Raw genomic sequence first — 16,573 nt, forward strand, 5'->3', positions numbered from 1 at the left:
TAGAACAAGTATCTAATGAAGTGGCCAGTGAGCTTTGTGTTACACAACATTTATTTTCTAAGATTATTCTTACTTATTATTATCCACATTTAAAAATATCAGTCTTCTTAATATAAGTTATAAGAGATAAATGTCTTTGCCAACTGTTGTTGTTGTTGTTTGGCACTGTACAGATAAATTCTAAATTAATTAAAAGTTATCCCATGTATAAGTAATTTAACAACATTATAGCTATAAGTAAATAAATAAATAAATAAATAATTTATAAATAATAGATAAAAATGTGATTCTGAAAAGGCTGAATCTGCCTAATGATTATTTTTACTTTGGGTACTTTTAAGTATATTTTCATGCTGATACACTGACGTTTGTGTTGTTAATTACGTGGAAGTTGTGAGCTGAAACTATTAATTATTCTTTTTGCAAATGTGTGTCAGGTAATGAGTTCAGTAAAACACATTAATAAATAGAAATGGTAGAGGAGCGTGTGAATAATAAAAACATTAAAGAAAATAGTTCCCACACTTGAAAAGAAGATAGATAGGTTTCAGTGTTCCCTTATCAGGCTTTTAATGTGATCGGAAAATAAGTCAGCTAAACATCCCCTTTAATTGTTCTCACATGCGAAAAAAATGCCTTGTGTCATCATTAATCGTAATTTTCCCGCTGCATTCACGAGAGGGGGGAGGGAGGACCAGGAGAAAGCATGGTGTGCAAGGGAGGGAGGGAGGGAGTCCAGAAAGCCGAGGGGGAGGGATTTGAGCTAGAAAGTCAGAATAGTGCGATTCTCCAAGCTCCGTTGCGCACTTTCGAAGGACTACGCACCCGCTTCCCGCCGGCTTCAACGCAACGCCGCGTCGCACTAACGATGTTGTGAATGAGAGGATGAGTGACGTCAGCGGGCGAATGTCAACAATGTAGCGACTGAGAGTAGGCGTTCCAGTCGAGTGTAACAAACAGCAGAGAAGGAGCGGCACGCCGTGCAGGATCAACACGCACACACGCGCGCGCGCACACGTACACAACAAATCGTAAAATCACAGACACTGTAGCGTGTGTGTCTGTCTGTGTGTGTGTTTTAAATAAACATTCTTGTAAGTGACAAAGAACCGAGTTGCGGCAGCGAGAGAAGTCATCCATCTGCAATCAGGAGGGTTTGAGGAAACGGCAAACCGAGTCATCATGTGAAAGAACTTGTGGGAAACGGACAAAAGGGCTGGAGTACTAGCAGAATAGGACGGAAAAGGTGAGCTGGCGTGCACGTCTTTTTCCTCTCTGACCGCTCTCTCTCTCTCTCGCTCTCTCTCTCTCCTTTTCTCGCTCTCTAGCTGTTCTTTTTGTTAGCTTTCAATCTAGGTCTATTGTTGATGCTCTCATAACCGAGACGCAAACTTGCATAAGTGACGCAGTGGTAGTGGGCTACTACCAACAGAGCCCCCTGCTGAGATGCATAAAAAAATCGACTTTATAGGGGGGAAAAGCTGAACCGCACGCATGAATCTTGAAAGCCTGGCGCGTGGTACGAATATTGAAGCCTGTAATGTGATGGGGTGTGAACGCGGGTTCAGGAGTGAAACACAACTCTGTACCGCATCCTGTTATGCTTTGAGTCACCGCTCTCTGTGTGTGCTCCTCTGTACTGTTGTTTTTTTGTTTTTGTTTTTTTTATCCAATATGGTAAAGTAGTCGGTGGTGATCCGTCAGGATGAGCTGCCACATGCAGAGTCATTAAACATCTTCCTCGTTCAATACGTGTGCATCTAGTTCATGTGGAGCTCATTAGAACTGTTACTAACGCTATTCCAGTTTATTTCACTCTGTGTGAAATCATTGTATTACTGTAGGGTCTTTACCTTAAAATATAAAGCCCATTGGGCGTTGTGATTTGGCGCTATATAAATAAAATAAACTGAACTGAAATAAGCACACCTTATCATTAATCCACATTATAACAGTCAATCCCTCGTTTGACGTTAAACCCATATTTCATTATTATATATATATTTCTTAGTCTGCCATCATATTCGAGAATATAAAATAGGCATTTTTAAATCAAACTGCACCCTTGTGCGCGGAGCTGCATTGTCATATGAGGAGATGCTGCAATCGCGTCTTAGTCAATCTTGAGTCAGTAATGTGCTGAGATGCACCTCAGTCGATAAAAAGGGGCATTTTTAAGGTGACTCTTTTAAAAAAAATTGTGATCGTGGATAATATATATATAAACAGTGTAGTCTCACGTGCTGCCATGCATTACGACCTTTAAAAGATTTATGAGAATGTGCTTCGTTTGTGTTTACAGTAAGATTAGTTGGCTTCATATCGGGGGCTGCAGGCACTCGCGTTTGCATTGTTTCCCTCTGTCGTTAAAGAGACGCGTGTGTGCAGAGTGTGCAGGCAGGCAGGGCTTTTTCTTAATAGTGTTTGTTTCGTCATGACTATTGTTTGATGGCCATGTGTTTGCCTCGGCAGCGGAGGGGCCTGGAATCATAAGGGAGCGGAGTGATGCTGCTATAAATGCGGTGATGCAGCATTTCGAGGAAGCATACCATCCTCTTTGTCTGATAGTGCTGATGCAAAGCAAACGGCGGAACGATCGCAGCATCATGGATGGATCCTCCATCATCATGATCAAGAACCTTTGTCATGATGCGTCGCGCATTCCTTTGAAACACCCGAAACGCCTTGACTCCACGCAGCCGCCACAGGGATGGGTTTAAGCTGTGGCGAGAGCAGGTGCATGGGTAATAGGAGCTAATAGGATCTCGCTGGTGGTGTAAAGGCAGCTGACGTGAACTCACATTTTCACAGACAACGCGCCGCTTTGGCGACGCGTGCACGGCAGTGGCACTCATGCGCAGTTTTACGCACGGAACCCTTTGTTCTCTACAGTAGCCCCCTGCCTTTCTTTTCCCAGGCATGGCAGTCCTCTGTGTACTGTGAGGAGGGGAGGGGGTGGAGTCCATACTGTAAACCTCACAGTGACTTGTCAGCTTACGTCAAGCTTTGGTTTCTTTGCTCATTAGTATAAACAAGACACGCGAATCGCATAAAAATAATACTTTCATAATTGCGTGTCACATTTTATTGTAAGCACGATCAGTTTAATAGATCACCAGTGAGAAATCTCTTTATTACATCACTCAACAATCATTAACAGCAAGAAGATTTTCAGTTCCAGCTGGTCTGTTCTCTGACCAGCGTTTAGTGTCGTGTTCTTACCATGTGGAATGATATGTGTAAACCAGTGACTCTGCATTCAGAAAACACTACAGACTTTATAAGAACCAAAGAATTCAAGATCCTTGAATGAAATCTAGAGGAAAATTTCACAACAACAGAGATGGTGAAATAGCTTTTTAAAACCTTATGATGGGGCAGTGTTTTAAAGCCAATATTATTATTATTATTATTATTATTATTATTATTATTATATATTCAGCTTGTGATTCTATATTTGTAGTTTTTATGTCCCAAAAACAACTTACATTTAAGTAATGATTCATAGTAACTGCCCAGACGAGTTTTACCACAGCTAATAAGTTGCACTGCATAAGCATCAATTTATTTGCAATATATACAAATATACTTACACTAGGTGTCCGTAACAGATCAGAGCAGTAGTACAGTCACAATAGACCTGGAAGATTACAATAATGCTTATCAATTATCTGCAACCTTACAAAACCCAACAATAATGACTGCAATGAAAAACTACCATATCTTGTTTGTTTCTTTATTAAACTCTCTTCTAATTTTGGCAGCATCAATACGCAAAATTTGAATTGTCTTGTCACACTGTAATTCCCACAGACAACAGTAAAACAGGAATATTGAATTGTTGCACAGTTATTGCATCACGTTTTGAATTTCCCTCTCTCTTCTGCCTCCTTAATTACCCCAAGAACCTGCAGCTTGAAAGTCAAACCAGTGCACAGGCTGTAGCTTGTAACCGCAAGCGTTGTTTCTACCTATTTTAATGTGCAAGTAATATATAAAATCCATCCATCTTCTTCTGTTTATTCAGGGTTGCTAATATATGAAATAATACATCTGTAATAGGAACAAAAAGTACAAACTAGTCATATGTTCAGTAATATGTTTTCTGTAATGCGATGAGATGTAATTTATGATCAATTGTTACTTGTTTTATTGTATTCAATCCAAAAGGACTGAAAAGAGTCTGCAGAATAAATTGTGGTTAGATGGGGGCTAATGTCATCACAATGCAGTACTTCTTAATTGTTCAGAGAGTGTGATTAAGAGCTGAAAGAACATTGTGAGGACAATGACATCACTGATGATACCTAAACCTAAACCTAATTCTGTGTTTGAGCCCAAAAAAGGAGACACACTTGTGTACAGCCTCTTTAAAAAGTCAACAGCATACAGCCTCGTGTTGATAATGCTACATGACATGTAGGTAGATTTCTGACTGACTGAAAAGTTGTGTTCCAGGTATTTCCCACTACTGACAGTGCACAACTACAGTACAGTGTATAGATGTGGGTTAGTAAAAGCTCTGCATATTACCTATGGACAGTCAGCTCACTACAATGGCAGGCGCTTTGGGGTTAGGATTAGGAATATTCAGATGTCAAAGGGTAAATAGTTTATTTTTATATTAATATCCCTTCCTTTCCATGGCACTAAATAGGAAATAGGAAATAAATAATAACAAAAACAAATACAAAGCAAACAGAAGGACATCGGTATCATGATGTTAAACCATTGTAAATGTTTAATTGAATAGTTGAATTAGTTTGCCATAACCCCCAAATGGCTAGATTTTCGAATTTTTGTGCTTTGCTTAAAGCTTCCAGATTTATTTTGGACATTTAAATACTTTCTATTTTTTTTTATCTCTATGTGCATCCAAATGAAGAATGAAGAAGGCCCTTCTGAAATCTGTTTAAAAATACATAGGACCATCTCACTGGTATTATATCAGAACATCTCACTGTGAACAATGCTGTTCTGGGGATCTGCTCGAGTCCCTCAGGATTGTCTTCGACAGCTAAAATTCCGAATAACAACAAGTTCCTGTCATGTGACCATGAAGGGATCCTGAAGACTAAAACAGTCTAAAACATCCAGGGCTAGCTCCTCATTGTTTCTGCTGAGCCACATGTAATCATCCTGCTATTCAGCTAATTAAAAAATGACTGGAAATAAATGACTGGAGAAGGTGCTTGTGTTCCAAATGAACCAAGTACTGGTGGGTTATTGATTCATGAAATTTCAGCTGGAGTAGGACAACATGAAGTGATCAAATTCACATTATCAGCAGCCTTTTAAGGTCTATTATTTCTGATTTATGTGAAGAAAAAAGCAGATAGTGTATGCAGCAGGTCCCATCTCTCCTCTCTTCGCATCTTTAAAGGCTTCTTTGCATCACTAAGGGTATCTGAGTACCCCTGATCGGCTCAGTTGAATATCCCAAGTCACTGCCTTGGCTAGGAAAAAAAAAATGTTGCTATTGCACTCTCAAAGGCAGGTGATTGGGCATCTGCCAGTGATGGCATAGCTAGAGTAGCACTGCTTGGAGAAATCTCAGATTCTGTACATTACAGCAAAAGCTATTGTTTTCCTTCTCCTTTTCTCCCTGTTGTGATCCCTTCTTTCCCCGTGTCATGTCATGGCTGCTCATTCTTCTTCTCTTTTCCCACTTTTCTCAGCAGCGATGTGCACTGGTGTTCTCATCGCTTGTGTGAAATCAGATTGCATTATACACCCAGCCCCAGCTGCCATCAGTCTGCGGCTGCAGAGTCAGGGCCTGTCTGTGTGTGTTTGACTCTTGCCAAGAAGCTAGCAAAACCAAACCACCACAGTCAAATTTCTGATTGTTTTGGTTTGTGTTTGTGCCTTTGTGTGCCTGTTAGAAACGATGGAGACATGTAAATGACCCACCTATTTGATGACCTCTTCCCTGAGTGGAGGACTTCACCTTCTGAGCTCTCAATGACGCCCATTTACATTACGATTCAGCTCAGAAGCAACAAGAAACTGACATTAGAGTTTCAAGAAGTGTAGTTTTATTCTAAATGACATCATAACTTTGCTAAAACAACTGGTACCCCAAAAAGACAAAACTGGTGTGTGTCTCTGTAGAGTGACCCTCAGTCTTGCCTTTATCCACACCTTACCAAATGTGGTTAATTAGCAGTGAAGCCCAGGCAACCTTAAGAGAATACGGGTTGCAGAGGGACGTAACACTTACATAAACTTAGCTTCATTCACATCTTGATTCCTAAAATAATTTAGCAGTTGTTTCAAATATCAAATAGTTTCATAAAACCATTCAAAACCACAAGGATGTGTAGCAAATTCTGGGGGGGGGGGGGGAGGAAACAGACATTTTAGTTGCAGGTTTCTTTCAGCTTTTTCCTTTTATATTTAATTGCAATTCTCAAATTTTCTTTGTAGATTTTATTAAATAATATTCCTTTTTTCATTTTCTTGTGGAAAAGAAGTCTCATTTTGTTGCTCTCATGTAGAGACTTCACTTACGAGTGCGCCTATAGTTTGATAAAAATAGCTATGTGTTACAGTTGACGCATTCTCATTTACGCACATGTGAAACACACGCCTCCACATTTAAACAAGCTCTTTGATGAAGCTTTTGCACGCTGTTTTTCAATTCCACTGACTTGTGTGTGGTCTTTGTTTTATTTTTTCCAAGCATCACTAAATGTGAATGACATGTGCGCTACAGTGTTTCTTCCCCTGGGCCAACTGGCAAAATGGCGGCTAGAGAGCCTCATCCAGTGCTTTTGCAGCGTCTGGATATTCACCACGGTGACGATAACAGAGCCTATATCGATGTGTCCAGCTTGGACAGCTCCTCCATATAAGAATGCTGGATTTTCTCAGCATTGCTTGGGTTATTCTTAGTAAGCACTGTTGTCTGTGTGGTCCCCAGAGCCCATCCCCCTGCTGCCACCATAGAAATGCTATGCATACCATATCACATTAGAGCACTTTGTGGTGAAAATGAGGCAGCGTAGACAGAGAATTTCTCTGGGGTTAGGCCCCCTCGTAGTCCTCCCGGGGAACACTGAAGCACAGAAGTAGTCTTCTGGTTGTTCTCTGGAGCTGCTGAGTCACATGTGAAGTGTATATATTCAGTATATATATACGTTGTCTTTGCTGTTTTCTTTTGACTCATCAGGATGTTCTTCATGGCAGATCTGATGATTACACTTTCGCTGTCCCAGCCTATATTTCTGTTTTGTTCCCCTGATGTTTATTAGCATACAGATTTTGTTTTTCGATTTGGCAATAAGCTTTAAAATTACGTTTTCAAACCACAAAAGGTCCATAATTTATTTACGATGTGGAGTAAAGATCCAGAATGGCTCTATAAGTACAGAATCAACCAAATAAACTTTTCTTAACATTTCTTACTAATTATTATATCTTGTAAATTCATAAAAATATACTTGTTCAACAGATATTAATGATTCACACAATGAAAACACATCAAATGGGAGCTTCATTATAAATATATCAGGGAAAGGAAAGCTTTAAATCTTACAAAGGCTCACTTAATTAATCCTGAAACTATGAAATTTATCATCAGTAAATATTCCACCAACTTAAGATATTGAGCTGAACTGCTAAACAGTTAACATAGGGGCTAACAGAAAAAAACTAATTAATTATAATTAATTATACTTATTTTATCAATCCAGTAAAATTACCTTGCTTTGCTTTTATGTATAGTAGAAAAGAATCAGTCTGCACAATGAGAGTTAACTCATTCTTTTTCCAGCTATAAAGGTTCTTCTACACTCCTGAATTTGATATTGGCTGTTGACCACAAACATTTGTGGTTAGAAATATAAGGATGTCTCAATGAGACGTGTTGGTTTTGGCTGGTTATTCGTGCTCCCGCGTTAGAAGAAGAACGCTGCTGTGTGCTGTTTTTCTCTGAAGCCTGAGGTCATTTAGTTCTGTGTAGCACCCTTTTATTCCACACGCTGACATCACAGGTTACACATTGAAAAGCTCGCCAGTGCTGCTGCAACACTGCTTTCTTCCTTCTGCCCAGTTATTGGTGTAACATTAAACTAGTTCCTGATAAATACTCAGGACTGCAATATTAATATGTTATTAAAACATATCTAACAGGCATTTGTTAGATGATAAACCAACCAATAGGACCTTAGGCTGTATTCAAGCATGTAAATGATTCCCGTGTTGGCAATATAGTTCAATTCAGTTCAATAATTAATATATATCTTCATGAAAAAGAACAACAATAATATTAATTTGGCACAAAGCACAATATAAAATAACTGTCATTTCACCTAAATGCAACGATGTAACAACACAGAAAATATCATTGAAGATTTCTGCCAATATAATGGATATATGGTTAAATGATTATGTATAGTTTAAGGATTCTGTGTGTATTAGTCTAATACTTTATTATAGTGGTCTTGACCTTACAATATAAAGCGACTCAAGGCAACTGTTTTTGTGATTTGGTCCTGTATGAATAAAAGTGAACTGAATTATATCAAAATGTAAATTTAAGAGGTGGCAGCACGGTGGCACGGTGGTTAGCACTGTTGCCGCACAGCAAGAAGGTCCTGCGTTCAGTTCCACCATCAGGCTGGGGTCTTTCTGTGTGGAGTTTGCATGTTCTCCCCGTGTTTGCGTGGGTTCCCTCCAGGTACTCTGGCTTCCTCCCACCGTCCAAAGACATGCCGCTTGTGGGGATAGGTTAATTGGATAATCCAAATTGCCAAAATTATTTTATTCAGCTACTCACAGAATAGAATACTGACATATCAAAAGATATATAGCAAAAAATATCTTTCCTGAAATTATGATCCCAATATGATGGGTAATTCCCGTACACTGAATTTCTTTTGTACAAAAAATATTGTTGATGAACATGGGTATCTTTGAAGCAGACGTCTGTATAGAAAATTCTAGAAGAAGATGAGTTTGGGAGGAGCCCAATCTTTTAACGAATGCTCGCTTGCACTTGGAGACAGTTTACAGTAAACCAAATCTTCATTGATGTTGTTGAAGCAGTGGAGTGTAAAACAACAGAGCACATTCAGTATGTGGTTTGGCAAAGACGTGCAGCTGTAAAGGAGTTTGTGTTGCGGAGGAAAGAAGGCTTTAGGGGTGAGGGGGGGGGTTCATCCTGTGAGACCAGCACAGGTGGTTAGGAGGGGGGTTGGTGTAATGGAGGGAGGGAATGGGGCTGCTGTGGGCGTGGAAGTGCAGTAATGTGCCCACTTCCTGCATCAAGCCCCTGCGCAGCACTGTAAAAACCATGAGGTTACAACAAGATCAGCACAATTTGCTGCTCTTGGCTTTTTTTTCCCAGTTAACAGCAGGCAGTCATGGCTGACTTTTTTCTAATCATAAAAGGGAGGCGAAAAAAGGGAAAGATGAAGTTATACAGCGAGAGAAACCTGAAAATTGACACGATGAAACTGAAAACGTGATTTTCACCCTGTGGACGCTGCTTCCACTAATAATAAAGTAATTGAGTTCTTTTACTCCAGTTTATTTATTTATATTTATAGCACAAAATCCAACAACAGTCACCTCAAGGCACTTTATATTGTAAAGACCCTACAGTAATACAGAGACGCACCAACAATCAGATGACCCCCTATGAGCAAGTGCTTGGCGAGAGTGAGAAGGAAGAATTCCCATTTAACAGGAAATTCCCTCAGAACAGAACCAGGTTCAGGAAAGGGTAGCCATCTGCCGCAGCCGTTTGGGGTCAAGGGAAGGAAGACAGGACAAAAAACACACCATGGAAGAGAGCTAGAAATTACAGTAATAACAACAACAAGTAGAAGATGTAGGTAGCTTTTCATTTTTATGTATTATGCAGACTAATATTTCTCTCACTCTCTCTCTCTTTTTTTTTTTACAATATAGTATTTGTCTGACAGCTTTAAGTTACTCGTAGCTTTACAAGTCGAAATGTGTTGATTTTTACCTTTTTCCGATAACCAGAAAGATTAAATGTTTTTGTTATGGGTTCATTTTAGAGATGTGTTCATTTCACAGGGCAGCCAGGCTACAACACATATAAACTTATGATGTTAGTAAGGTTAGGTTTGATTTAGGTTAAACTGGATAATAAACTTCTTGTTCCTTTCCTAGTGTATTGTCATATACATTCTGTTATAATACTGATTGTTCATCTTAAAAGGGCCAACGTTTAAAAATATGGTAAATAAGTCAAAAACTCAGTTTTCAATATTCTTTACCAAGTTTTTAACACGTGTGATGTCATAGAGCACCGACATCCCAAAAATGAATCATCTCCGGCGCAGCAGCCCCACCCACCTGCTGTTCTGACTTTCTCTTTATGAGTCTCTACAAGCTAGTATGAAGAACGTTTCAACCCAAATTTCTTTGGCTTGAAAGGTTAATTACATTAACATCAGAGGTGGTAAAATTATTTGTTTTAGACTGGGGATGAACTGCAGGGCTGCACCAAAGCCCAGTGTAAGATAAAGGATGATTTACAACTTTGAATCATGCAAAGCAAACCTGGTGGAGTCTGAGAAAATAAGAAAACATGCTAAAATTTCTTTTGTTTACTAACTGTTCTGATTTCGTAATTTTAAAAAAACCAATGCAAAAAATCATTATCACTCCCTACTTGTGACACAATATAATCCAGGGTAACTAGAGGAAATGACCTCAACGTAAGCGGATGTCGACATCTGATAGTCTGCCGTTCCTCGTTGTTGAAAAGTTAAAAAAATATATATAGTCTAAAAAATGTCTATGCGACATCCAGAAAAGTTAAACAATGGCAAATAAAAAAATTTCCACACGAGTATAAGCTCTGGTTAGTCTGTTCTCCAAGCCTCAGCCTCAATGACCCAAATTAATTGTAAACCAGCAAGGGAAACCAGAAGTGGGTATGATTTGAGTTCACAGTCAGTTCAGTGGTTGTCCACTTGTGTCTCCCCATGGTCTACAGTGAGTAAGCAGGCACCGGCCGTATACCTGCAGCAGTCACATGCTCCTGCCTGCAGTCCACCAGCCAGACTCTGTCATTAAGGACAGATGGCAAAAGGTCAGCCAGCCAGAGCTGTTCCACTGTTGAGTCACAACACAACATCGTCTTCATCAGTTCATCAGCATGTCAACACAACACAACACACATACCTGCCATTAAATGCTTCCCCACAGATTAAAAAAATGGATATTATTCTTAATAAGAATATGTTCCTCTGTTACTAGAAAGAGTTCATTTCAATGGTCAGACGTCACATAAATTTGTCTTGACTGGTTTCTTGCAGTCATGCAGTTTTGAAGCAACCATACCAGCTTGATTGTGTGCGATATGTGTGTGAGTGTCTACGTGCCTAGGGCTTTTTGGTGTAAAAAAAAAAAATTCACTGTAATTCCTTTTACAGTTAATATCGATGTATATAGCAATATGAATCAAATGACTGTTCCTTTTTACTCCTGACACGTGAAAATACGAGTTCAGTATGAGTTAGTTAATAAGGATTTTTTAATTTTTTAGTTTTTAATTTATATATTTTTAGCATTAATTTGTTGAGCATATCAACAGTATATGCTGTTCTCTTTCCATTTGTATTAAATTACTGTAAATGATGATTTTTAAAAACTTTTTTAATTGAGTTGGTCAAGACTTTGTGCCATCTTCTAGTTGCACACATTTATGTGAAATGCTGCGTGTTCTTGTGTTACTTAAATTTTTCGTCCAATTTAATATTGACATATTTTCTTTGGTGCTCCTATGTCTTCTCCTGACTAATCCTGGTCACCTTGTCTTTATTGAATATCATTATTTTACGCAATGACTAGAGAACAATAATATAAATTAAACGACGTATAGATCCTGGCGGCTTTTCAGTTCTGCAGATGTTTCTTTCCAGCTTTTCCGAGGTTAAGTGAGAGGCAAAACTCAGGGGAGCCCTAATGGAGACAGTGCTGCAAGTTTTTAAAGTTACATAGATTTTCCCATGAAAAGCAGAGAAGATGTCTGAGAAACAAAAGTAGAGGACAGAGTAACTGTGGGATAGTGAGAGCAGCTGAATGAAAGGCTGTACAGCAGTTAGCAATTTAGATGGATTATAGTAACAAACTGGCTAATCTCTCGTTCTCTGCTCTGTGCACAATCATTATCATATTTATGTGACAAACACACTTGGCCATGCTAAGAAAAAAAGTTTTCTCAATTGATGTGAAAGTGAAAGAGAAAAATTTCACAGGCACGGTGCCTTTAACTCTTACAGCCAGGACATTACCATTTAACACAGCCAGTGGGTTTTAGCAGCTGTGTGATGGCAGCAATGTGACTCTGGTTAGTTTGTAATGTGACATTATCAAAGAGTCAGAAATCCTCTTCTTCCCATCAGTTTGCCAGGGTTTGCTCGATTTGGCACGTTATTCGAAGATCTCAGAACTATTATATGTGATTGCAGCTAATGAGTAGTTTTACTATCAGTACAGTTGTATTATTTTATTAAAATTAAAAATCAATAGGAATTAGTGTTTGTTAAATGAAATTATATAATATTAAATATTTAATAGTAAAACCAGATAAAATAATGAAATAATGAAGGATGCAATATTAAAATGCTGTGCTGGTGACATAAAACCACTGCAGTATAAAAACAAACATGTACTGTTTTTAATGATGTGAAGCAAAACAGAAAATTCTGAATCATATAATAATAATAATTTTAAACATTGTAAAACATGTATTGTGGAAATGGGGGTGAACCAATTTTTGCAGTATTTGTCATGCAGATTATTATCTACCTGTTGGCAAAAGGGGTGAAATTTTGCAATTTTACTGAATTTGCGCAGCATGATGAAGAGCTGAAAGACTCTTCATAAAGATGTTTTTTTTCCTGGCACAAATGAAAGCACAGCAAGAGCAGAACAAACATAAAACCTGGAGTGATTATTAAATAGCCAAACCAAAGGCTGAAAATCCATACACGTTAATTAATAATTAAATATTTGAGGAAACTGCTTACTTTTTAAAAGAAAATCTGTGAGCTGCTATTATTTTCTCAGCATTAGTAAAATAGGGATTTCATGTAGTTTACGTAACCGAGGTTTTACATCAGTCAGGCAGAAAAAAATAGAAATATATGATTTGTTTGTGTACTTTGCCCTGTGAGACCCAACCCATCAAAAAATAGCCAGAAAATTCTGATTTTGGGGAACTGAGATGTTTATTAACCCTTATGACAAAATCCAGAAAATTTTTGCTATATCATGTTGTGTATGATATATTTTTGTTATATATTTATTATATATTTTTTGTATTGCTTTTGATACATTGGAAGTTTTTGGCAACTTTTTGTTAACAACAATGTTAATTTTAGACAAAAAAAAGAGTTTTGTCCATAACATTTTAGAATTATGGCAAGTATTTATCACGCTGATGAGATAGAGGTCTCAGAAATTCATGTATCAAATATGATACAAAGGGGATTATAGGGTTAAGCGCTTTGCCCAAATAGTAATGAAAGGAAAAATCAAAAGTTCATTTGTTCATCACCTAAAGGTTTTCCTGTTTGTGGTTTAATTTGTAAGAGTACGCTTTCTTTTACTTTGATTTTTGCAATAAATATTGTTTATTATTATAAATCCTGAAAAACTAAACTTGTGCTTAATTAACAGATTTCTTGACTTCTCTTGAATTTTCTCGTATTAAAACAGGTTTTTTTGCAACATTCTAAAAAAAGCTTTCTTGTAAATGTGCCATTGTGTCCAACATTTTGTGAATAGTCTCTGTTTCTGTAATCTTTGTATCTGAAGTGTGTCTGACGTGACAATGGTGCACATGTTTGCGTAGAAAGAAAAAATGAGTAATTGTGGATGATAGGAGGGTCTGTCTTCATGCTGCAGGGACGCCCTCCCCACGCTCCACCAACCTGCCAATCATCTCTCTGACCTCGCATCTTTCTAACTGATAGTGATGTAGATGTGTCCGTCTGCTGCTCGTGGATAAATGATCACTAATCAGCCAAAGAAGATGAAGGACAATTTTGTAAGTAGAACTGTTAACATACACGCTCACCTTTTGTTTTTATATGTCAAAACATGATTTTCTGCTGGCAGGAAGGCTGTTTTTTCCTGTTGTGGTTAAGCTGCTGAAGCCGAGGCAAACATTTGTCATAGTGATAAACACAAAAACAAAACTTCAGGCGCAGCTGTTTTGTAGTTGTTTATGTTTACTTCCTACCTTTTTTATATTCAATAGATCATTTAGAGTCTCAAAAGCAAAAAGAAACACAACAAAAACATACGTCTAGCCCTTGAACACAGAGTTTTTGGACTCAAAAACCGAAAACCTTGCTTTAAATCAGACCATTCAGAAAGCCTTACGGACTGCCTTGACGTTCTCAAACAAGAAAACCACACGGTTCAAAACTAATAAATTCTTTACAATGTTCATATTTCCATTTATAACAAACTATTGCAAAGGAAATGCAGCTTCCTTCTCTGACTTCCTTTGCAGGTGGTAGAGTAGCAGCTGTAGAAGATTTAATATTCAGTGATAATTAATCCAACTTTTTCTCCTGTGCTGGAGTCGGTCTTTCAACGATCGTTATGATCACTCCGGTTATAAAATAAGTCAAAGAAACCTCTACTTTAACCTTGTTCTCGCAAATTTGATTTATGTCCAATTTCCCTCTCAATACATGCTTGTTAGAAGGGAAACGGTAACTCTGAAGTGACATGTTGCAGCTCTCACGTGCTTTGCGTATGAACATAAAGACGGAACAATTATGCCAGTTTTTCTTCACAATCTTCAAGCAAATGCAAAGGTGTTCTTTGAGTGTCATTGATTAGTGTAAATGGTGGCGTTAAAGCTGCTATAGTAATAGTACAGACTGTCAGAGGGCTCAGCCCAGACCACGTGGAGCTCTGGCATCTGTTTCACACCCTGAGAATACTTTTACTTTTGGCAGCAGTGACATGCTTCCCTGGCCTGGACCTCCTGCTGTAAATCATTTGACGATGAAAATCTAGCTAAAATAAGTGTACTCTGTATCCCTAGTACTGCTTCCTTATGTTTCTATAGCGCAACATACCTAACCCCAAACTACGTCCTATATCGGCATACCGCCAAATTGGGTGGTAGTTCACAGCCATCACTCTGTATGACTGGGTGAATGAGGCAATGCTGGATAAATCTTTTTTTTTACAAATTCCAGCCACTGAGGCATTATTACCTGCAAGATATGATGCAGTAGTTAGTGCTGTCCTTTGCAGAAAAACACAAGCCACGCCAGGTTTGAACCTTGTTCAAACTCCAGCTTGGGTTGCAGTTCAAAGATATGCATGTCATTCAGTAATTCTAAACTGGCCATGGGTGTGAGGTACGCAAAGTACTAGTAAAAACTGAGTGGTTCAAAAGAATAGAAAAGTGCTATACCCTAACCCTCTACTAATGTCATTCTGTACTCTAATGGCTGAAGTCTTAGCATTCAGAAAAGAGAAAGTAAAGATAACTGACAGACATGAAAAACATATTTTCTTAGGATTTTTTCTTTTCTTTTGTTGTGTGTGTGTGTGACTTTATTTCAGACAGCTTAAGTTATCGTTAGTGATTTTTAAAAGATGGCTGTATATTGTGGTTTTGTTAGTGTGTTTTCCCCATGGTAGCCTGATATATACCAATTGGAAGGTCGGTGGATCGATCATATTCTTGGGTCAGATACTGAACCCCGAGTCTCTTGCGAGATCCATCCATAAGAGTTTGAGTTTCTATGTGAATATTAGAAAGCACTTAGGCATGGATAAACGCACTTTATGTAACTAGCTGAATGAGACGTGCACTATAAAGCAATTCTCAACTGTAAAAGTACCATATATACTTTTGAACCTTACGCTACTCTGTAACAAACAGTGCCGAGGTCACATCTGGATCTAACACAATTAGATTAGCTTCCTTACCCCTCCACAATGCACTTCTGACTCAGCAGATGTTTCACAGCAGGCATTTTGACTTGTCACAGCAGTCCAAGGCGCAGTTGTGCATTTACTACTACGCTACATTAAAACTAAAGGCGCTCCTTTCAGCTGGATTTGTTCCAAAGTCCTAAATGTGTGCCAACATTTTCCCTGTAGGTCCAAATGTCTAGCACGCAAAAAGGAGGAAGACTAATACAAACTGAACTGCACAATCTTTGCAAAGGTCAAGTGTCATAAAATGAGCTACAGCTGAAACAGCTTCAAGGATACAACAGTGCTGTTCCACAGGGTTTTAACCTAATGTAAAATTGGGATGGTGCTTTTTTCTCAACTGCAGCAACACGTTTCCAACCCTAACCCTAAACCTGACCGCCTTACCCCAACCAGAGACCCTTCCAACACTATTTGGAAAATCCATGCACTACATCTAAAATGCAGTTCATCCTTAATATGGGAAAACATGTCATAACAATTGATATTTTAGCTGTCATAGCCAGTTCTAATCCAGATACAAAGTTTTGTCATGCATGTGTTTTAGAAAGCAGTAGTAATCCCAGCATGTAATTCACACATGACCCATGTCTGGGCTTTAAGTGCCACAACTTGC

General features: G+C 38.4%; 1 protein-coding gene across 2 annotated transcripts in view; it reads left to right on the forward strand.

Annotated features, from left to right (window-relative positions):
- The first annotated feature begins 873 nt into the window (after positions 1–873).
- The window catches only part of bach2b (BACH transcriptional regulator 2b), a 100,324-nt gene continuing 84,624 nt past the window's right edge, over positions 874–16,573 (forward strand). Inside the window, exons 1-2 of one of the 2 annotated variants that reach the window (XM_084953428.1) lie at positions 874–1,246; positions 13,894–14,035. In XM_084953428.1, the coding sequence (XP_084809554.1) occupies positions 13,997–14,035 (39 nt within the window). In that variant the 5' untranslated portion in view covers positions 874–1,246; positions 13,894–13,996. The remainder of the gene's footprint in view (positions 1,247–13,893; positions 14,036–16,573) is intronic. The other variant, XM_084953429.1, reaches the window with a different exon arrangement.

This window comes from Perissodus microlepis, chromosome 15 (genome assembly GCF_051167445.1).
Source record: "Perissodus microlepis isolate ML-2025 ecotype Zambia chromosome 15, ASM5116744v1, whole genome shotgun sequence".
NCBI lineage: Eukaryota > Metazoa > Chordata > Actinopteri > Cichliformes > Cichlidae > Perissodus > Perissodus microlepis.